The sequence below is a fragment of the Hibiscus syriacus genome, unplaced genomic scaffold, assembly GCF_006381635.1.
Source record: "Hibiscus syriacus cultivar Baekdansim isolate YM2019G1 unplaced genomic scaffold, ASM638163v2 tig00110785_pilon, whole genome shotgun sequence".
NCBI classification, from domain to species: Eukaryota; Viridiplantae; Streptophyta; class Magnoliopsida; order Malvales; family Malvaceae; genus Hibiscus; species Hibiscus syriacus.
This window is the reverse complement of record NW_024062862.1, coordinates 894,525-916,993: the sequence shown is the minus strand read 5'-3', so window position 1 is coordinate 916,993 and position 22,469 is coordinate 894,525. Positions and strand designations below refer to the sequence as shown.

General features: G+C 38.6%; 2 protein-coding genes across 2 annotated transcripts; one reads left to right on the top strand and one right to left on the bottom strand.

Moving 5' to 3' along the window:
* Positions 1-8,907: 8,907 nt before the first annotated feature.
* Positions 8,908-12,691, top strand: LOC120140429 (calcineurin B-like protein 7). Its single transcript, XM_039155418.1, has 10 exons — positions 8,908-8,923; positions 8,954-8,988; positions 10,402-10,548; positions 11,085-11,167; positions 11,268-11,327; positions 11,501-11,609; positions 11,710-11,762; positions 11,835-11,915; positions 12,005-12,117; positions 12,361-12,691. The coding sequence occupies exons 3-10, from the start codon at positions 10,470-10,472 to the stop codon at positions 12,443-12,445; spliced, it is 663 nt and encodes a 220-aa protein (XP_039011349.1). The 5' UTR covers positions 8,908-8,923; positions 8,954-8,988; positions 10,402-10,469; the 3' UTR covers positions 12,446-12,691.
* Positions 12,692-13,851: 1,160 nt separating this feature from the next.
* LOC120140549 (probable pectinesterase/pectinesterase inhibitor 34) lies at positions 13,852-22,227 on the bottom strand. The gene is made up of 5 exons (XM_039155522.1): positions 22,150-22,227; positions 21,479-22,114; positions 15,499-15,741; positions 15,187-15,323; positions 13,852-14,555 (listed from the first exon to the last, which is right to left on the bottom strand). Exons 2-5 carry the CDS (start codon positions 22,087-22,089, stop codon positions 13,858-13,860), a joined length of 1,689 nt encoding a protein of 562 aa, XP_039011453.1. The 5' UTR covers positions 22,090-22,114; positions 22,150-22,227; the 3' UTR covers positions 13,852-13,857.
* Between the last annotated feature and the right edge of the window lie 242 nt (positions 22,228-22,469).

The following is a 22,469-nucleotide window of genomic DNA, read 5'->3' as shown; positions in this document are numbered from 1 at the left end:
CGTTCGAATTAATGTGTGATGCAAGTGATTTTGCCATGGGAGCTGTGCTTGGGCAACGTAGAGGTAAAATATTTCATTTGATATATTATGCTAGTCGTACCTTAAATGACGCACAATTGAATTACACGACCACTGAGAAAGAATTACTTGTCGTGGTATTTGCATTTGACAAGTTTAGGCCGTACTTGATAGGCACCATGGTCATAGTTCACACTGATCACTCCGCTATAAAATACTTAGTGAACAAGAAAGATGCCAAGCCTAGACTGATTAGGGGGATATTACTCTTGCAAGAATTCGACTTAGAGGTAATCAATAGAAAATGTACTGAAAATCAGGTTGTAGACCACTTATCTAGGCTAAAGAATATTTCAGAATACCATGACATTTTTTATATTAAAGAAGAATTCCCTGACGAGAAAATTTTATATGCCACGACAATTCCGTGGTACGCTGACCTGGTTAATTTTCTTGTTAGTGGTGTTTTTCCTTATGAACTTAATAAACAGGGCAAAAAGAGGTTTATGCATGATGCCAAGTTCTATTTTTGGGACAAGCCATACTTATTCAAGCAATGTGTCGATCAAATGATTCGTCGGTGCGTCCCCGAAGAGGAGCAACGTGATATCTTACACCACTGCCATACAACAACCTGTGGAGGGCATTTTGGAGGTGCGAGGACTGCTGCAAAGGTCCTCCAGTCAGGTTTTTATTGGCCATCATTATTTAAAGATGCCCATGCATTTTGAAAAGCGTACGACAGATGCCAACGCACTGGAAACATTTCCAGACGACATGAAATGTCGCTGCAAAAAATTCTGGAGATAAAGCTCTTCGATGTTTGGGGCATTGATTTCATGGGACCATTCTCATCTTCTTTTGGGGACTTATACATTTTTCTTGCTATGGATTACGTTTCAAAGTGGGTTGAAGCAATTGATACACCAAGGAATGACTCTAAGACAGCGTTCAAGTTCCTTCACAATAACATATTCACTCGATTTGGAGTCCCAAGAGCCATCATCAGCGATGAGAGCACTCACTTTGACAACAAGCTGATTGCCAATGCATTACAGAAATATAGAGTGCGACATAAGATTGCCACAACATATCATTCGTAGACAAATGGGCAAGTTGAAGTGTCCAATAGAGAAGTCAAGCAAATCCTTGAGAAGGTGGTGAATCCTCGAAGGAAAGACTGGTCCTCAAAGCTCAATGAAGCACTCTGGGCTTATAGGACGACATTCAAAACACCTCTGGGAATGTCGCCCTTCAAGATGGTATATGGAAAAGCCAGCCACCTACCGGTTGAACTAGAACACAAGGCATACTGGGCGATAAAGAAGCTAAACTTCGACGCACAACTTGCTGGGGAGAAATGATTGCTCGATCTGAATGAAATGAAGGAGTTTCGAGCCCAAGCATATGAAAATGCCAAGTTGTACAAGGAGAAAACCAAGAAGTGGCATGACAAAATGCTTTTGCCACGGCATTTTCATGTGGGACAGAAAGTGTTGTTGTTCAACTCCAGGCTCAAACTCTTCTCAGGCAAATTAAAGTCACGTTGGTCGGGACCATTCGAAGTCTACCATGTTTACCCTTACGGCGCTGTTGATATCAAAAACACGGACGATGGATCCATCTTTAAAGTCAATGGCCAGCGCCTGAAGGCCTACCAGGGAATCCCACCTGCGCGTGACAAGTCGGCGCTGCTCTTGCACGACGTCGACACTGGTCCGACATCTTAAGGATACCGTGGCATTTTAATTTTACTTCTGTACATAAAATATTTTTGTCTTGCCATTATTTTAATATTTCTCATTTTAATTAATTATTTATTTTTTTTGCAAGGGTCATCTCACATGGAAAGCACGTGAATTGTATGAAAGAAGCTTGTGAAAAATTGGGCGGTAAATGAAAAGGAAAATGAGTGAAATTTTTACCTTCTTGACTTTTGACTTGGCACCACTTTTTATTTTTGTCTTCTTCCCGCCTAGTCACTACTTTCTTATTTAATATTCCTCCCCCACAAAATTTTTTTCCTTTGTTTTTATCTTATTTTCACTTTTACTTTTCACTTTCACTTTCTTTCATCTTCTTATTCTCCTTTTCACTTTAACCGAACCTCTATAACCGACCACGCTTCAAGTTTTTTTCATTTCTTCTTATTTTGTTCTCACGATGGTCCGATCTCGTCTCCCTCCACCACCCTCACCACCACGATTTGTAGATGATTCCGCCGCGAACGGTACCAAACCATCAAGAATTGGCGAGTCTTTCGAGTTGAGGTTTGTCTTCTCTGAGGAGTAGGATACCGACTTGGGAAGCAAGGTGCTCGATATTGTCACCAAACATAAGTGGCAGAAATTTTCCAACCATCCTGCCACCGTCAACGCCACCTTAGTAAAAGAGTTTTATTCAAACATCACCGAGCCAAATCAGAATGCCGTAGTGGTTTGTGGCATTTCTATTCGTTTTACTCCTACTGCCATTAACCGATATTTTAAACTGCAGGTTACTGAAGACCACCATGCTAGCTTCACTTAAGAAACTGACAACGAAACTTACCAAGGCATCCTAGAAGACCTTTGTCTTTCCGACACTCAATGGAATGGTCAGCAAATGAGCCGCAAGATCGTGGACCGGGAGAGGCTGCTCCCGCAGGTGAAGTTGTGGAACCATTTTATGAAGCACAAGCTCTTGCCCACTTCCCACAACACCACCGTGTCCTGCCAGCGGATGCTTTTGTTGCACTTAATCATGTTCGGGCGACCCATCGACGTAGGGAAAATTATCATGGAACAGGCTCATTTGTGCCTGAAACGACACACAAATGCCTTGGTATTTCCGAATATCATCACCGCCTTATGCCGAAAAAAAAGGTACCTGAAGAAATGTTTGATGAGATCGTACCGGGTATTACTGGAATTACCAAAGTAAAAATCCTTGTGTTGTTGGGTTACAAGGAAGCCAAAAGAAAGGAAAAAGAGGCAACTACATCTCGCACTGCACCATCTCCACAGTCCATGGCAGGCAGTCCAGCGCACTCAAGAGCACGTCGGGCAGCTGTCCGACAAATTGATGACATATTTTGCCTATGCCAAACGAAGAGATGAATTTCTTACCACCGCCTTGATGGAGTTTCTCTCGCACACGAACTTCACCATTCTTGTCTTCCCTGCCACACTCGTGCCACCGAATGAGGATGTCAGGGCATCTACAGAAGTACCCCGTCCTGCTCTAGCCGATGCTCAACACTCATCCAGTGGAGAAACTCACCAGCCTACTGAAGCAGAAGAGCTCGTTGACCCTGATCCAGTCCATGTTATGTCGCTCGATGCAGACCGAGAAGCCAACCTCCAACTCGCTAATATCCCGGAACCAGCACAATTGGTTGAACCCTTGGCGGCAGAACATCCTGATATGTCGCAACCTACCGCACTAATGGAAGAAGAGCACCCAGAAGTACCTCGCCCCACCGAGTCAACCGATGAGTCACAATCTGAGATGCTACGACAAGCTCCTTTGCGTAGGAGTCGACGTCGCCTTATGAAAGCATCTCAGCGTGAGAAGTCCCCCGCTCCCAACCATCCCAGAAGGACCTAACACTCCTCCAACCACACCGGCCTCTGACTGCGAGCATTCTAGCCCCACCAAGTTGAGAAAGCGCACACGCCGTGCGACCTCTGCACCACCGCCCTCTTAAAGACAAGGTACCTTACATTTGTATTGCATTCATCGCATGTAGTTTCATTTTCCTAAGTTTTAGTAAGTATTGGGGACAATGCTTCTCTCAAGTTTGGGGGAAGTATGGTTCTCGTATCATTACATGATAGTAGTAGTAAAATAAATATGTCATGGCATTAGTAATTGCCTGAATAATTTTTTAGAATTAGTTAAGGATGCCCGATGATGATGATGATTTTGATGGCTAAGTTAGAATGTACATGACTGGTTGAGAATGATAGAACCAACTCTAGGACTTATTTCTTTGAAATCTTTTAATACATGATTGTATGTTTTCCATGCTTGAGAAACTTAGAAATTCTTTATAAGAGAATTCTTAAAATGTCGTGGCATTAAACTTTGACTGCTGAAACCCCATAGTTATGTGTTTTTTAAAAAAATTATATATTGAAAAATGAATGAAGTTATGAATAAATGCTTCGGCATATCTATAGAGGGACACTCTGCTATGCCATGGCATATGAGTGAATGAAAGATGTCACAGGATGACTTTACTTGACTAGCTCGAGGGTGGAAGGTATGCTCCCTTTCACCTAGAGTGTGGGATGGTAGAGTGATGGGCTGACTCCCCTCGTAGCAGAATTAATAAAAGAAAGGAAAGCAAGGTGGGAGTAGATTTTGTGATTGTCATGGCAAATTAAGAAAGCTTGCGTAGAAAATTTTTAGGTTTGTTAAGTATGGACTGGATACAAACACGCACACACCCACACAAAGAACTTTGTTCTAGGGCACAGTACTTGAATTCTCAAACCTAGTCTAGCATGTTGAAGTCGTATGTGCTGAGGGCTGAAATTTTATTCCATAAAACTATTTTGCTTCTGAACTTATCATGGTATTTTTGTTTTGCTAAAGGCTCGTTTAGAGCCATGTAGATGCATTTAGAAGCATTTAGTTGCATGTGGTGGATTTCGGTTTGTTGTGGCATTTTATTTTTACAGCGGTGCTGCCTTATGGGAAAGGTGTTTGTCTGATGATGTGCAGGTATTGAGAGCAAGGAAAAGAGGAAAGAAAATGTTGTGACATAAAGAGATTGTTGAGCTAAATAAAAATGCCAACATCGACTGGCATTTAGAGAGCACATAAGGTGAAAGAAGATATTTTCTAGCCAGCTGTCCCCGACTATCCGCTCCCTCTGCCCGAGAAATCCACCTCGAAGATATGTCTGGAGGGACCGGCACTACAACCGCCGGTTCTGCTGATGACGCCGCCTGACCCTGCAGATCATGTTTATCCTTGGGCGCCTGGAACGAGATTATGCCGATCACTCATGCCAGTTACCCAGGCTGTAGCATCACCTGTTTTGCCCGACTCCCAAGTAATTTAACCATGGTTTGGGGAAAGTCAACTCTTAGTTTAAGGGTTAGTTTTCTCCTATAAATAAAGGATGAAGCCACATGGTTAGAGACTTTAGTTCCCCACTATTTTGAGCTTAAAAAGTTAGAGAAAGAAGGTCTCACTATTCTCCGTCAATCCTACTTGTCGTGGTATTTCTCCTTGACAAGCCAGAGGGAGTGGCGTTCTAAGCATCCGAGAGGAGCTAGTTCGCTGGGGTGCAGTTCTTGGTGGCCGAGGAAAGCATTTGGCAGTGCACGTTTAAGGCTTTTACTCCTCCCCTTTGTTCTTGCTTTCATATTTTGTTATTGGGTTGTAAGGAATGAATGAAACTTGCTTTGTGCTTGTTTATTTCGAACCCCACCATGAACTAATCCTATTTGGTGGGAGTTCGCTTGGATGTTTAAGTTTTTATTTCAATGAATGGTTGATTTTCTATGCTTTATTCTGTTTTGTTTGTGAAACTTAAAGCCTTAAGGTTGTAGGAGCTACGAGAGTAACCTTTCCTTAGGAGGTTCTTTGGGTTCGAGAGAATACCTTGGCAAAATATCCTTAGTATTCGAGAGAAACTAGGGAGGAACTACATAAACAAGGGGTTCTAGATAGTAACTAGGCTTAATCCACCTTAGAGATAAGGATATGATTTCATTCGACTAAAATGAGTGGTGATTAAACGATAGGTTAGATGTTAATGCTGCCACAAAAAAGTATTGTCGAGACATATCCTGTTATCTGTACCAATAGGATCACTGCAGGGGTTTACGCCAATCGGTTTTGCCAGGGCATCTTTAATCTGTCGAGTCCCTTACTAGAGATAGCATAGGGCACCTTAGTATACTCTGTCGGGCAGCTAGGCATAGAAGAGATACCATTCAGAGAAATAGACTTAGATTTTCCTGGTGATTCCCATCACTCATTCCCATTGCTGCTTGTCATTTGAGAAAGCTAAAGTCCTATATTTATTATATCCAGTAATTGCATTTTATTTTGCCTTGACATTTCCATTTGTTTGTATGCATCACAATTTAAATTGCCACAACATATCCAATTGCTACTGCACTACTATCATTCTATTTCCGCATCAGTCATTCTATTTTGCCACAACATTTCATTTGTATATATCATCATTAACTTTACTTAGGTGACAAAGTAAAGTGCCTTGACAAATCTATTTGATTTCTCTAATTCCCTATGGAGACGATACTCAACTTATCACTTTATTACTTGTTTGATTGTGTATACTTGCACACATATCCGCACTCATTTATAGTACTAACAAAGAGTGGACACCTGACTACCCTTATGACCTAGAAATAAGTGAATGTTATTTGATAATTCTGGAAACACCGAGAAAACCTAAGTATTATATCGCCCCTAAAGTTTGTAGATTACGACTCAAGTATGTCGGTCATGTTGGAGACTGTTGCAATATAAATAAAATAAATACTATCGGAATACATACAGTTCCTCAAGATTCATTCAACGATGGTTCTGAAGATGATCAATTTGACTAGCATTGTCATTATTAAAAGTGTGAATCTTATTGAAGTGCATCGATTTGAGTGGTTGAAAGGTATCGCAGTGTTGGGATTTATTCAGTTCGAGTTGACCGATATCCTGATAAATCGACATGAATCTTAAATATCATAAATCATCATTTCACCCGTATTGAATTAAGTTGCTAAGAATCCATTAGAAATCAAAGTATCTGAAATACCCTGGCATAAATAATGGAATCACTTTGGTTATATCTGAAATCTTAATTTATTCTGATGTAAAGGTTCCTAAATACCTTTATGATACACCTGAAATCTTAAATGGTCCTGAAGCATCAATATATGAATGTATGTTTAGATATGTTAGCAATTAAACCCCTTTTTAGTAGGGATCCCATTTCTGAAATCCAATCAACTTACAGAAGCTCGTGTTCCCCTTTCTTATAATTACTACGTGCCTCCGAAAAATAACTGAATTTTCTAGTGTATTCCCTATGTATTATATGATTTTTATCGGTCCTAGAATATGATTTACCGAAGTTATTGATTTACTAACTCTTTTAACTTTTCAAAATTCTGAATTACTGATTTATTGATTTACTGACTGTGAACTATGACTACATGATATATTTCATTTGGTTAAATGTTTCTACTGGAAAATATAATTATGTCTGATTTATGGATCATGAAATTTTCTGTTTACAATATGAACCGATTATTGGGATACTGTCTGGGTAGGATTATGGAATATGGAGGTTAAAATTTGATCAAGCTGGTAATTCCTTACGGACCTAAGGTGACCTTGGGTAGGCTCTCAGGCCTCAAGGCATTCCCTTAGGTTAACTCTTAGGTCCATTGGGCTTAGGGTAAGTCCTTATGGATGCAATTCTTGGGAATTGCATATGGTGTCTGGGTTTAGGGCGTTTATGTGATTTAAATAACTACATTGTCAATTTTACAAGATTCTTTTGGATCATTATTTTGATATTATAGCTTATTGTTCAATATGATTTCTACTGGATACTGTATGGGTAGGAGTCTGCAGTACGGAGGTTCAACTCTGATCAAGCTGGTAATTCCTTACGGACCTAAGGTGACCCTTGGGTAGACCCATAGGCCCCAAGGTACTCCCTTAGAGTGGCTCATTTGATGTGTGCTTAGGGTATGCCCTTATAGATGCAGTGTTGGGGAACTGCATATAGAGTGTTCGGGTGAAGGGTGTTGTAGTGATTTTAAAAATTTGTTTTACTGAAATAAAATACTACTATTTTAATCTATGATTTTAATTATTATGGATTTGTGGGAACACACTAGACATCTTATGTCGATCTCCTGAACCTGATCCTCTAAACTTTTTTTCTGAACTGTGAGCTTCCTGTCTTTTACTTAAACAAATATCAGTGGAACCTCAACTCATCATGAAATCCTATAGATGCTTGAATCAATAAGAAAATTTTTATACTTGTTAATTATCTACATGTCCTTCAGCATCATCTGATAGTTCTGTATTATTGAACTTCCCAAAGCTCACTCTGTTATTCACCATTTCAGGTTAAAATATCGATCCAATGCAGCTATCGACTTTAGTTATGGGAGTTCCTCCGGCTTTGCTTATAGAGTATGGTATAAGTGTAATTAGGGGGTATGTATGACACATTTGATTTTTATATTGAGTTTAAAACTTTTATGATGGAAGGTATGAATGAATTCTGTTTTACAATTTGAAAGATTTATACACTTGTATTTTTATATGTTTTAATAAAAAATTTAAATTTCTCTATTATTTTTATTGTGAGTCGCTCTAGTGTCCTAATGTGACACCTCGGATCGAATCAGGTCACCCGTATCGGTCTGAGGGTGTTACACAAGTTGATCCTTATTTTAATTTTCGATTGACGTCAATTTTAATTAAAAATATTATTTTTAATTAAGTTTTTAACATCAAACCCATCATTATAGAAATATAAAAAATTAATAAATATTAGTCTCATTTCACATTTGATTCAAATTTTAAAATAAAGTTTAAATAATAATTTAAATTAAATCAAATTCCAACCAAATGGTTATTTTTCTAACGGTAGACGTGATGCGTTTTTTTTTTGTCTCTCAAAGGTGAAGCAAATTTGACGAAATTTTTATTTTTTTGGTAAAAATAAATAAATAAAAGAGAAAGAACAAATGTTGAAATAAATCAAATCAAAGGTGACAAAATGACAGCCAGCTTGTGAAAATAATAAATTTATATCGAATTATATATAAATATGTAGTACGCTCTATATTCAATTCATATAGCTTCATTTTTCCAGGTTCTGATACGAGGGAGAAGAGTCGAGAAACAAGCTTAAGGCTGGTAATATAATCGAAATATATAAGCTAAGTCCTGAGCTCCAGAAAGATTCAAGAAGGAGAAAGCGTTAAGATCAAATCAAGCTCCAGCTGCATCGGTCAAGCAAGTAATCGGTAGTTAATTCTTTTGTTCTTTGTTTACATTGCTTTGTTTCCTAGATTCTGGGGTCATCTTTGTTTGAGGCTTCTTTTCAGCGGTCGAAATGGATTCGCTTTCAATTGGTCATTTTCGTTTTTCTTTTAAACTTTCTGGGTAGTTGGTTTCTTGTTTGTTTGCTGAGAAAAGTCGAGAACATCAGAATAAAAAAGATGGTAGCTGCAGTCAGCTCCTTTGGATTTAAACCTTTTCTGGGTATATATGATTCCTTCCTATTTTTTCATTTTGATTCTTGAAGAGATTCCGGTTTCTAGCTTCTTTTCATAATGATGATAAAGAAGCTCAGAATATAATCTTTTTTGTTAGTTATTCTTTACTCAAATGACAGATGTTAGAGGCTAACTGAACCGCAGGATATTTTTGGTGGTTCATACATCACATTAGTTAGAAGACAATAGAAATAGTAATTACATCATAAACAAATTGAATACAACTTCTGTTTGGTTGCTGAGAAAACAAAAAGGAAAAAGACCAAAAGTGTTTTTTTTTACTTTTATTTCTTTTGAATTTTATATTCAATGAACCGGACCATGCTTTATGTAATTTGCCAATGGTCCCAATTCTAGTATTTGAAAATGTTTGTCCTGGGTAGAAATCTTCGTTGAGTTCGATGATTTCACCCAATAAATTCAAGTTAACGAAGCCTACAAGTTGAAATATCTAGGATTTGATTTTCTTAAGTTCAGAAAATATCAGAGTTTAACTTAATTTGTTCATCCGTCTAGCTCTCGAATCTTATTAACATCTATACTAATATTTTCTCTTATTCCAAGCTATTACCTCTTTTAGTACAGTGATTAAAAGATGCCAGAGTATCCCCTAGGTTAGATTCTGTGTTCCATGTGCTCTTTATTCAGATTGGGTCTTGGATTACTTGTAATCTTTATTTCCAATTGAAAAGTTCCATTTACAGCTAATTGGTTTTACTACAAGCCTTTACTTGCTATAATTGATTTCTTTTTTAAAGTAGATAAATCCATGCCCGCAATATAACCGTATCCGATAGTCACACCTGAACCCGAATAATCATGCTTGTAATTGGTGACCATAGGTGAATGCTACTCTTTTGCTTTCCATGTCTTGGAATCATTGCATAATCTTGTGCTGGGGTAGTTCCCTTAAACACTTACAGATTTGTAGGATGTCCTGCATTCAAATATGTTTTCTCATTTAATTATTCTTCGGTTTCAACATGTGGAAGCTTTTTAGCGGTCCTTTTTCCTTTTTAATATTCGTGATAGTCGACATTTTGATTCAAGACTATGTTACTGTTTAAAATATCTAGTAATTGTTGATAAATATAAATCCTTTTGGTATTGGCAGGTCAACCTTTTGCTGCAAATGAGTGTATTGTTGACAATTTTTGTGACTGAATAGCATTGGTTGTTGTCATGGGCTGTGGAAGCTCGAAGAGAATCAAACGTGTCCCCGGTTATGAAGACCCAAATGTTCTTGCTGCCGAAACACCTTGTGAGTAGCAATTCTGGTTCTTCATGTAGCTCGCAAATATGCCTTTTGTTGCTTGGATTTTTTTATTTTTCTAAAGTATTTGTCCCAGACACATTTGAATATACCTGTATCGAACACATACTGATATTGAACATTCATCTCGAGTCTAAGCAACAAAGACTATGCTATCAAAGTTCGTCTCCACTTGGTTTTGTCTTTCCAATATTACCGCTCATAAATCAATTTAGATTCTCAGCATGTATTAAGCTGTTATCTAGACATGTATTATCCAAGTACAATTTAGTTTAGACATCTACAAATTGAGAACAAGTTCGGAGTTTTAAATTTATTACCACCTATGTTGCTCTAACCCTTAATTTATTTTTTAAGTTTCCGTGTCTGACATCCACTTTTTCGAATATGTGTATATGGATATGAGTCATATGTCTATTCAAAACTCCTCATAAATATTAGCACTCGCATCCCAGGATAATTTCTGTTTGAAATAGATATTCAGTTGGTTAGTCGGAGCATGAACTATTTTCTATTGTCTGCAGTTACGGTTAGTGAAGTAGAGGCCTTGTATGAGCTTTTTATGAAACTAAGCAATTCGATAATTGCCGATGGGCTTATTCACAAGGTATAATTATTCAACATTTAAGATTCTCAAGTCAAGTCATAATTGGACATAACTAATTTTTATTTTTTGACAAATTCTATGCTGTTTTTTTTTCCGATAGGAAGAGTTTCAGCTTGCCCTCTTCAGGAACAAAAATCAGAGGAATCTTTTTGCAGACAGGGTGTGTAATTTTAGCTTCCAGATTGCTTGTATTCAGTATCTAACTCTATTTTTCTGCTGAAACATAGGAGTAATTAGTTATTCATAATGATAGATCACTCGAACAAGAACATATCTTTCTTCTGCAATGTTATAGTCCCATCTTTGCTAATATCATTGCCTATGGATTCACAGATTTTTGATTTGTTTGATATCAAACGTAATGGGGTCATTGAGTTCGGGGAGTTTGTTCGATCATTGGGTGTCTTTCACCCCAATGCACCCGTGGCTGACAAAATAGCATGTAAGGTCAATTTTCATGATTTTTTCTTCAATAATAGACATCAACAAGTGATGATCCTTTCTTCCAATATATGTTCTAAGTTGAAACAATCCTTTTGCAGTTGCTTTCAGGCTTTATGACCTAAAACAAACCGGCTTTATCATGCGTGAGGAGGTTCGTATACCTACCGAGTTTCATTATATAAGGATAGTTTATTGTTGATAATAACTAAAACTTAACTCACAGTTGAAGGAAATGGTTTTGGCACTTTTGCATGAATCAGATTTAGTTATTTCAGAGGATGCTGTTGAAACAATTGTGGATAAGGTGCAGATTTCTCTAACCGTTCAACTATCCGATCCATCCGTATTTGATACAGACATTCTTAATCTCCGTTTCTTCCATGTTTTCCACAGACATTCAGTGAAGCAGACACGAAAGGTGATGGCAGAATTGATCCAGAAGAGTGGAAAGCATTTGTATCAAAATATCCATCTCTCATAAAGATCATGACTCTCCCATATTTGAAGTGAGTAGACTCTATTTTTAAACTCGGTAACATGTAGCAACTTAGCAGTAGGACGAACTATGTTGATCCGACCCTTCATTTTTCGACACTGGTATCCAATGCAAATCCGGAACTGGATATTTGGACATGCCTGTATTAGAAGCATACTCATAGTCGATGCTCGATACATCTATCTAACTTAATACAAGTAACGTAGCTAGTCCTAAATGCACTCAACATCAACTGTTTTGATGCCTTTTGCAGGGATATAAGCCTTGCATTCCCCAGTTTCGTGGTTCGGACTGAGATTGAAGATTCAGAACTCTGTGTCGACGGCAATGGAGATTAATACCGGACTTTGTCAAAATGTTTTACGCTAATCTCATCGAATTATGAAGCTGAGGAACCTGAGGTATGAAGAACGAAGATCAAACAGCTGTTGAATTGTTCTTAAAATTCTGAGGTCAGCACTCTCGTCTGTACACAGCCGTCTAATGTTTCTCCGAGTGTTCATTGTTGTTGAGCATCACAAAATTTTGTAATAAAGACAGTTATTTCTCTCTTTTAGATATATTTTCAATCCAATCCTTGAAATAAAAAGTCCGACTCTTACTTTAATGGAGTTCTCAAATTTTCATTTTTTAAGAGTTAATTGTAATATAGTCTTTAAACAATTGCCCTCGTTTTAAATCGAATTTTAAATTTTTAAATATTTTAAATTTATCCTCAAATCATGACCGTTATTCTAAAATTAAACTTTTGAATATTCTAAATTGATCCTTAAATTATGACCCTTATTCTAAATTATGATCCAAAATTTTAAACATTCCAATAGCTTTTCCCTAAATAATTCAAAAGTTTAGATATAAAAGTAGAATATTCAAAACTTTGGAGATTAATATAAAATGAGTGTCATAATTTGAGGATTAATTTTAATAATCATAGTATAATTTTTTATAAAAAATAATAATTATTTTATTAATATTAAAATATTCATTGATAAAAAAATTATTTTAATATTCTTTAGTGATCTATAGTATACTTTACCCTATTTTAAATTATGTAATGGAGGCGATCCGACAACCCGTAATGCCCCGGCGGGGTTGCTTCGATGAGGAAGGAAGCAGCTAAGCAATAATAAGCATTGAATTGTGAAATCAACAACCCAAGTCACCGACACCGACATAGCTTTGAAGATAAACACCGAGGCAGGCTCACATGCCCAACACAGTTGCAGCGACAATAGGTAAAAATCCAAGGGAGATGACACATCAAGTAAAAATCAAAGCATACATGTCACTTTCTTAGGCACCTCCTTAGGCTCCAATAACATTTATGTCGTTGTTGAATTACGCAATAATAGTTACATTTATTTTATATGATACATGCATGAGTTCTGATACTCGACTTTCATTTAACATAATATTATTTTCTTTTAAAAATATTTTGACAAGACAAATAACAAATTATCATCACGATTATATTTAATCTCTAACGACTATATTTCTAGCCCTAATTATAAAAAATAATATGTATATTATAGTCCTAATTATGAATTTAAGTTCAACTAGTAAATCAAAAGAATAATGGAATTAAAATCTAGGATTTAAAAGTAGAGAGGTTAATTTTTAAATTCTCAAATAGTACATGGACTGAAAGTAGAATTACACAATAATTTTCATATTTAAAATCTTATCAGATTGATTAAAAAAACTTTAACAGCACTAGCCATCTGTTGATCTATAAATGAACACTAAAATTTTAAATTTGTAAACCAGCCAAGAAAGCAACCCCAGTTGATGGTAACCATGATGACCCATAAATGAACTGTTCAACTGTAAATTTGCTTGCTTCGACCTCTGATGTAATGACTCTATACCTGGACCACCCGATTTGTTGCCCGATTGCCGCTCCCGGCCCGTTATTATTGTATTCGCTGTAATATAGTGTATCCAAGGTAAATGTGTCGTTCCACTGGAGCCATCCCCTAGGGTGAATGTGGTTGCTCATGTAAGACATCATGACCACGGTCCTGGAATACAGTTTGCACGAACGACCTACATATGTTTGGAAGCTACTGTTGGTTCCGACGAGACCCGAAGTGGGTAGAATCCGAGATGCATGGATTGAAATGTCTGTGTTCTGATTCGGATCTTTTCGGTTTTGAGCCGTTATCGTGTTCTTTTGTAAGGCCATTGGTTCCCGAGCGTAAATGATACAGTTCTGGAGCACCACAGCGGCATTACCGAAGATGAAATCAACCATGCCATAAATATCACATTCACGGTAGAATTGTCTGTTGGAGTGAACATATAGAGTGTCCTGGTACCCAATGATGTTACAACGATAAACCACGGCATGGTCCGCCCCGACACGAAGAGCCACAGCCTGATGTTTGGTTGGTCCGGCCCAGTTCTCAAATGTCATGTCTCTTGCAATAAAACCAGCCCCGGTTGCTGCTGTAAAAAGAAAAAGAAACTCAAAACATTCGATGAATACATTCAAGTTCCTCAAGAAAAAAAAATGAAGGCAAACATTAATGTTTAATCTATGTCCTATATAATTTTTCATTATCGATACATTAATACAATCATCTTAAATTTTTATATCTGAGACTCAAATCCGAATAAATGAAAAGAACAGTTGATTAGTTGACAATAACACATGCCCATTTAGGGCTAGTAGATAACCCCATGGCCCATATGCCAATAAAGTGGTGAATTTTAACTTAAAAAATAGTAAACTTTTTTAATATAAAAATATATCTCGATCAAATTTAAAATTAAAGTTTCATTTTTTTATAAATTAATTTTAAAACTCGAATGAGAAAATGCAGGGAAAGATAAGGTTGGGTAAGGTGGGTGTAGGAATCTAGTACTTTGTCTCTCTAGAATAACTGCCCACGTGCAACTTCAACATCAACATCAACATCAACATCAACATCATGCATGTCTTAAAAGGTTTTGGTCCAGTGTGTGCACTTTAAAACTTATATTTACCAAGGAGGATTTAAAGAAAGGGTAAATATACATTTCAGTACCTAAATTTACACAAAAATATAAAGTACTACTAATAGAAAGGCAGACTTATCGAAGGAAGCGGTGTGGAACGTCGTCATGTTGTCAAATACACTTTTACCTCCCGAAATTACTGTTTTACCCTTTCCGTCGCCAATAAACATCAAGTTTATTTTCTTCATTCCCACCTTCAAATTTTCCTCCTCATACCTGAAAATCACAATATATATGTAATATAATGTTAAAAAATAAAAAAATATTTTTAATTATTATGAAATTTCTACTTAATTTGATGTTAATTATTTAATTCAATCAATTTAATTATAGTTTGATAAAAAAATATTGTTGTAAATCTGGATTTAAAACTATTATAACAGTAATTTACCTTCCTGCCTTCACGTAAATGATGATCTGCCGAGTACTATGTTCCGACGCCTTTTTAATCGCCTCGTTAATCGTCTTAACGGTGCCGTTTCCGTCTTTCGAGACAAGTATATCAGCCTGGATTGCCGACACTGGAGTGTTCAACAATTGCCTTTCCTTCCTCCCCAACCATTTCGAGAATTGTTGTTCCCCGTCAACATTTTCACCACCAGACGCAAGCAACCTCCTGTTCTGCACCGACACTCTGTTAGTGATCACGTGCTTGTGCTTATGAATATGTTGTGAGTTCTAGAATAGTTTTGTTCTAGAATAGTTTGTTAGCTTGTAGCAGTTAAGTTGTTGAACTGTTAGTCGTTTGTTGAGCTGTTAATCATATGCTTTCCTAACTATATAAATACTGCTCTCTAATTCAAGAGAGATTAGCTTCTTGATAATAAAAAGATTACAAAATATTTTCAGTTTCTTTCTTGCTTTCTTAGATAGCTCAATTGCTATCTTATCATGGTATCTTTTGCTAATACATGGGTGTGTTTCTTCCGCTGTTTCTTCTTCTTTTCAGTAGCTGCACGAGATTAAGCTCTCTCGTCTGGTGTGATTCTTGGCATCATGGTTGATTTGACGGTTGATCCCAAGGATGTGTCTCCAAATGCTTCTTCCCTGTGTCCGAGAACTTCTCGAGGTATGTTTGGCATTCAACACATACCAAAGCATGATATTGTTAAACTCACTGAATCCATATACCTTCTTTGGAAGCATCAAGTGGCTTTGATAATTGATGGCTATGGGTTACTGAGGTTCATCTCTGCTGGTTTTGTTGCACCAGATGAGTTCATCACTAATGCGTCTGGACAACTTGAAGAGAATCCAGTGTTTGCAGCTTATTGCCAGCAAGATAAACTGCTTGCTTCATGGCTTTTAACTACTGTGAGTACAAAGGTTCTGCCTCACTTGACTGGACTTACAACTACGATGTCAATCTGAATACTATATCTCGTCTGTTTGGTGCTCGTTCCAGTGCCAAGATTTATTCTCTTCGGCATAATCTTCATTCCCAACGAAAGACTGGTTTGACGATTAAGGAGTATCTTCCTAAAGTCAAATCCATATGTGATTTGTTAAATGCTTCAGGTAGTGTGGTTACTGAGCAAGAACAAGTTAATGTTGTGTTAGCTGGACTTACAGTGGAGTTTGAGTCTATTATTGCAATTGTGTCACGAGAAAATTTTTCTCTTGATGTTCTTACTGAGATGTTGTTAGACTGTGAGGCTCGACAGAAGGTGTTTTTGAGTGAAGACTTTTCTACAAATCTTGTTCTTCACTCTCGAGAAGGTGGTGCTGCTGAAACTGATTATTGTGGAACTCAGGATGCTAATACTGGGTCTTCACAGGGTCATCCATCTCATGGACAATCGAATGAGTATCATGGTCGAGGTCGAGGGCGTAATAATAATCGTCCTCAATGCCAGTTGTGTGGCCAATTTGGATATGTGGTCCAAAAGTGTTATCATCGTTTCGATAGAGACTACACTGGTGTATATGGGTCTGAGTCATTGACTAAGAATGGCTTGAAGTCCACTGGTGCTGGGAACTCTGCTAAATATGTACAGTCTGGTAGACAACCCTATTCTCACAACCTAACCTCCATGCCTTCTCGTTCAAACTTTGTTCACACTCCATTTTATTTTCCTTCCACGTATGCTCCTGGATATTACTCCTTTACTGGCTTCTCTTCTGGTTCAGCAGCATATGCGTCCTCTGTTCCAATGGATTCCGGGACTTGTTCTTCAGTATTGACTGACTCCTTGTGGTATCCTGACACTGGTTCTACACATCATGTAACAAATGATATGTTTGTGTTTCAATCAGGTACTCTTTATACGGGTGGTAATTCCTTGCTCATGGGTAATGGTGATGGTATTCCAATTACACATGTTGGTCAAGGATTTTTTAGCTCAAATAGGAAGCCTTTAATTTTACAAAATATGTTGCACGTACGTAACATAAAGAAAAAGTTGTTGTCTGTTTCTCAGTTCACTCGTGATAATGGTGTGTTCATGGAATTTCACCCTTCTGAATGTCTTGTGAAGGATGCTCGGACTCAAGTAATTCTACTTCGAGGGAGGCTAACGGATGACGGGTTGTATCAACTGCTGCCTTGTACGGATCAGAGGTCTTCTTGCTTGGTGAATAATATCTCGAAGTCACATGTGTCTTTGAAATTGTGGCATCAGCGTCTTGGCCATCCATCTCTTGATATTGTTCAGCGTGTTTTGAAGTCGTGTAGTCTTGTTTTCAATAAAACTGAAGCAGTGAATATGTGTTCTGCTTGTATGCAAGGGAAATCTCATAAGTTGCCCTTTTGTAAATCTTTGACTGAATATAATGAGCCTTTTCAACTTGTTGTCTCTGATGTATGGGGACCAGCTCCTGTATGCTCCACTGAGGGATTTCTTTATTATGTCTCCTTTGTCGATGTTTGTAGTCGTTATACCTGGGTGTATCTTTTGAAACGTAAATCTGAGGTGGCTCAATGCTTTCTTGATTTTGCAAAATTTTTTGAAGTACAATTTGGATATAAAATTAAAGTACTGCAGACTGATGGTGGTGGGGAGTATCAACCACTTCGAAAATGGTTATGTGCCAACGGGGTTCAACATCGTCTCTCATGCCCTGGTACCTCGGAGCAGAATGGTAAGGCTGAGAGGAAGCATAGGCACATTATTGAAACAGGATTGACAATGTTAGCTCAAGCTTCTTTACCTCAGAAATTTTGGAATAGGATTGACAATGTTAGCTCAAGCTTCTTTACCTCAGAAATTTTGGAGTTATGCCTTTGTTTCTGCTGTTTATCTTATCAATCGATTACCCACATCTGTTTTGCAAGGCAAGTCTCCCTTTGAAGCTCTGCATCGTCTCTTGCTAGATTATTCATTTCTTAGGGTGTTTGGTTGTGCTTGTTATCCTTGCTTGCGTTTGTTTAATCGTCATAAGCTGGATTTCAGGTCAAAGAAGTGCGTGTTTCTAGGATATAGCACTACTCATAAGGGATACAAATGTCTGGATGACACTGGCAGAGTAATAATTTCAAGGCACGTTGTATTTGATGAAAGTATTTTTCCTTACGAAGTGTGTAATATTTCAGGTGTTGCTCTAGATAATGGTGTCTCCACGGGTATTATTCCTCTTGTCTCTCCTGTACAGACAGCGCATGGTTAACTAAATTCAACGCGTGCTCCACCACCAGTGCATGCTTCACCAACGTGTGCTCCACCATCATCTGCCCCATCCACTAATGCTCCATTCTCCACAACTAATATTCCCCTTGTCTCTCCTGTACAGACAATGCATGGTTGTCAAAACGTTGGGACCACACCTCTTGCTGTGGTCGAGGAGCAAGCGATGAGTGTGTGTGACTTTGATAATGCGCATGGGACCATACCATCTGGAAATACGCCGAGTGAACTTGATCATACGCATGGGGCCATATTTTTTGGAAATGCGCCAAGTGAATTTGATCATACGCATGGGGCCGTTTCATTTGGAAATGGACCATTGAATTCAACACATGATTTTTTAATTGAAAATGGCCCACGTGTTGCGTCTTTTCTTCAACTAATGCTGATAATCAAGGAGTTGGGACCACGCCACCAGCTCATGCGCATATGGAAATAGGAGCTGCTCCAACAAATGTGAATAATAAAAGAATTGGGAATGGGAACAGCCCACGTGAAGGTCCTATATGCTCTCCATCAACGCGTAATGCTCCCATGTTCTCTTCATCCATGCGTGATGCTCCATTGGATTCGGTGCATGCTCGATTTAATTTAACAAATGGTCCATTGAATTCAACGTGTGATATTTTTAATTCAACCAGCCCACGTGATCCTTTAGTTCACGAGAGTGATGGACTTGTTTTGCCTACACGAGATTCTCTAGTTCACGAGGTTGATGGACAAGGCTCACCTTCACATGTACCCGAGACTATTGTTTGCCCTCCATCTCGGGTCCCTCATAACACACATTCCATGGTTACCAGGGCCAAAGATGGCATTCAAAAACATCGTGTTTTACATATTGAATACTTTGATGAAGAGCCTCGATCCATTAAAAAAGCTTTTAAGATTCCGCATTGGAAGAAAGCTACACATGAAGAGTTTGATGCTTTGATTGCAAATAACACATGGTCTCTGGTCCCTCTTCCTAGAGATCGTGTACCTGTTCACTGCAAGTGGATTTTTAAGGTGAAACGTAATGTTGATGGCTCAGTATCTCGGTATAAGGCTCGTCTTGTTGTAAAAGGGTTTCTTCAACGACCAAGGATTGATTTTCATGAAGTTTTTAGTCCACTTGTGAAACCTATAACGGTACGAGTGATTCTTACTCTTGCATTGACAAGTGGTTGGCTGCTGCATCAAGTAGATATTAATAATGCCTTTTTAAATGGGGCATTGATGGAAGAGGTTTACATGACCCAGTCTCCTGGGTTTGTGCAAGCTGGTGATGGTTTAGTTTGCAAGCTGCATAAAGCAATTTATGGCTTGAAGCAAGCTCCTCAGGCCTGGTTTGAGAGCCTTCGAGAATACCTGGTCTCTGAAAGGTTCGTTTTGTCTAAATCTGATTCATCCTTGTTTGTTTGAAAATCAGCTAGTAGTGTTATCTACATGCTTGTATATGTAGATGATATCATCTTGACAGGGAGTGATGCTAGTGAGATTCAGTGTGTGATTGAAAAACTGAATTCTCGATTTTCGTTAAAGGATCTTGGTTCTCTTAATTTCTTTCTTGGTATAGAGGTGTGTTCTGATGGTGATGGTCTTGTTTTGACTCAACAAAATATATTCGAGAGCTATTGCATAAGCATGGTTTTGGAGATGTCAAGAGCCTTCCTACTCCCATGGTCTCCAACTGCAAGTTGTCAGTTGCTGCCGCTGATTCCATTGAAGATGCAGCCTAATACAGAAGCATTGTAGGAGCTCTTCAGTACATAGTAGTCACTCGGCCAGATATTGCTTTTGCAGTAAACAAAGTTTGTCAATTCATGCAGTCACCTTGCAATAGCCATTTTCAGGCTGTTAAGAGGATTTTACGTTATCTTCAAGGAACTGCTGGTTATGGTCTCCGTTTTACAGCATCGTCTCGCATGTCTCTGACTGGTTTTGCGGATGCAGATTGGGGGTATGATCCTGATGATAGGCGTTCCACGACTGGCTACTGCATTTTCTTTGGTGGAAATCTCATTTCCTGGAGCTCACGCAAGCAACAAGTTGTTTCTCATTCCACGGCTAAAGCTGAGTATAGGAGTGTTGCTTCTGCTGCTGCTGACATTGTTTGGATTGAGTCATTGCTTCAAGAATTGTGTGTGGTTCCACATGGTAAAGCTACCCTATGGTGTGATAATTCCAGCACTGTTGCGGTCTGTGCCAATCCTATTCAGCATTCTAAGTTCAAGCATGTTGAGCTTGACTTGTTTTTTGTACGAGAAATGGTTGCTGATGGTCGTTTACAGGTTAATGAGGTTTCAGCTTATGAGCAGGTGGCGGATGTTTTGACAAAGCCATTGTCTTCTTCCTCGTTTCTCAAGAACAGACAAAAACTCTTGGTAACACAGCTAAGAGGGCTTCCTACAGGTTTACAAAGTGGGAATGACAAGGAGAATATTGAAGTCAAGAAGTTTGCTGCAGAAACTGAAGCAAGTGCTGAAGAGGTTGATAAAGCAGGGTGAATGTTAGTGATCACGTGCTTGTGCTTATGAATATGTTGTGAGTTCTAGAATAGTTTTGTTCTAGAATAGTTTGTTAGATTGTAGCAGTTAAGTTGTTAAGTTGTTAGTCGTTTGTTGAGCTGTTAATCATATGCTTTCCAGACTGTATAAATACTGCTCTCTAATTCAAGAGAGATTAACTTCTTGATAATAAAAAGATTACAAAGTATTTTCAGTTTCTTTATTGCTTTCTTAGATAGATCAATTGCTATCTTATCACACTCCTTCGAAATCGTCTTTACCGATCGCCGCGAATAGCGACAAACAGTTACTCACGAGCTCCGATAAGTTCTTCAGTCTCGCCGCCATTTGATCTTTCACTTCCCCGCTCACTCCCTCGAACCCCTCCGTGCACGTGTCGTGGTTTGTCAACGCTGACCTCAGCCATGTCATCACGTCATGGGATGACGAAACGCCTTTGGAGTCGTTGCCGTCCTTAGAAGGAACAACGGAGGAGAGAGACCGGGAGAGTGCGTCCACGGAATCTTCCAGAAGCTCGAGGCAGTCGTCGTACGCCGACCGCACTTGTGGATCCATCCGGACGGGGGAGATCAACGACGTTGTGTAAAGTGCTTGACTGAAGTGCCGCAACGTCATGTTGAACGAAATGTGGACGAGGTCTTGCTCGCTAGCATTGAGCGAGCCAGGGAACTGGAGGAGCGAGTCAACACAGAGGTTCGGGAACCGAGTCTTGCTACACGTCCTGGAAATAGCTTGGGTGGGCTTACGGCGGATCGTGGTGGCGCATCCAGCTCGTTCACGGACCACGATTGCAATCCCCGCACTAACAGCCGAGACGATAATCATTCCCAGAGTAATAAATGAAATCATAACAAGCCTTGTCTTCTTATTCTGACCTCTGGGTTCTTCATGTTGTTGCCGATGGTTCCCGGATATTCCGGTCTCCGGTCGTCGGAGCTTGTCGTATCCCATTGTAATTTTCTTCTTTGGGTGGCTGCGAAATTACTTCAACAGCTGCTTCGTGATCATATGAATGTTCGTAAAAGGGAGGAAAGAGTGTGGTGGGGTTATAATTATATAAAAGAAAGCGGTGGCGGAAATTAGAGAGCAGTAATAGAGAAGATCGGTGTTGAAGTTTCTACGGCCAAAATGAGCTGTCCTCTACTTTCAGCTCTTTTTGCCCACTGTAAAAGGGCTTTGAAATTAAACACTCTCACACTCACTAGCTAGGAGAAAAAAGGAAAAGATTT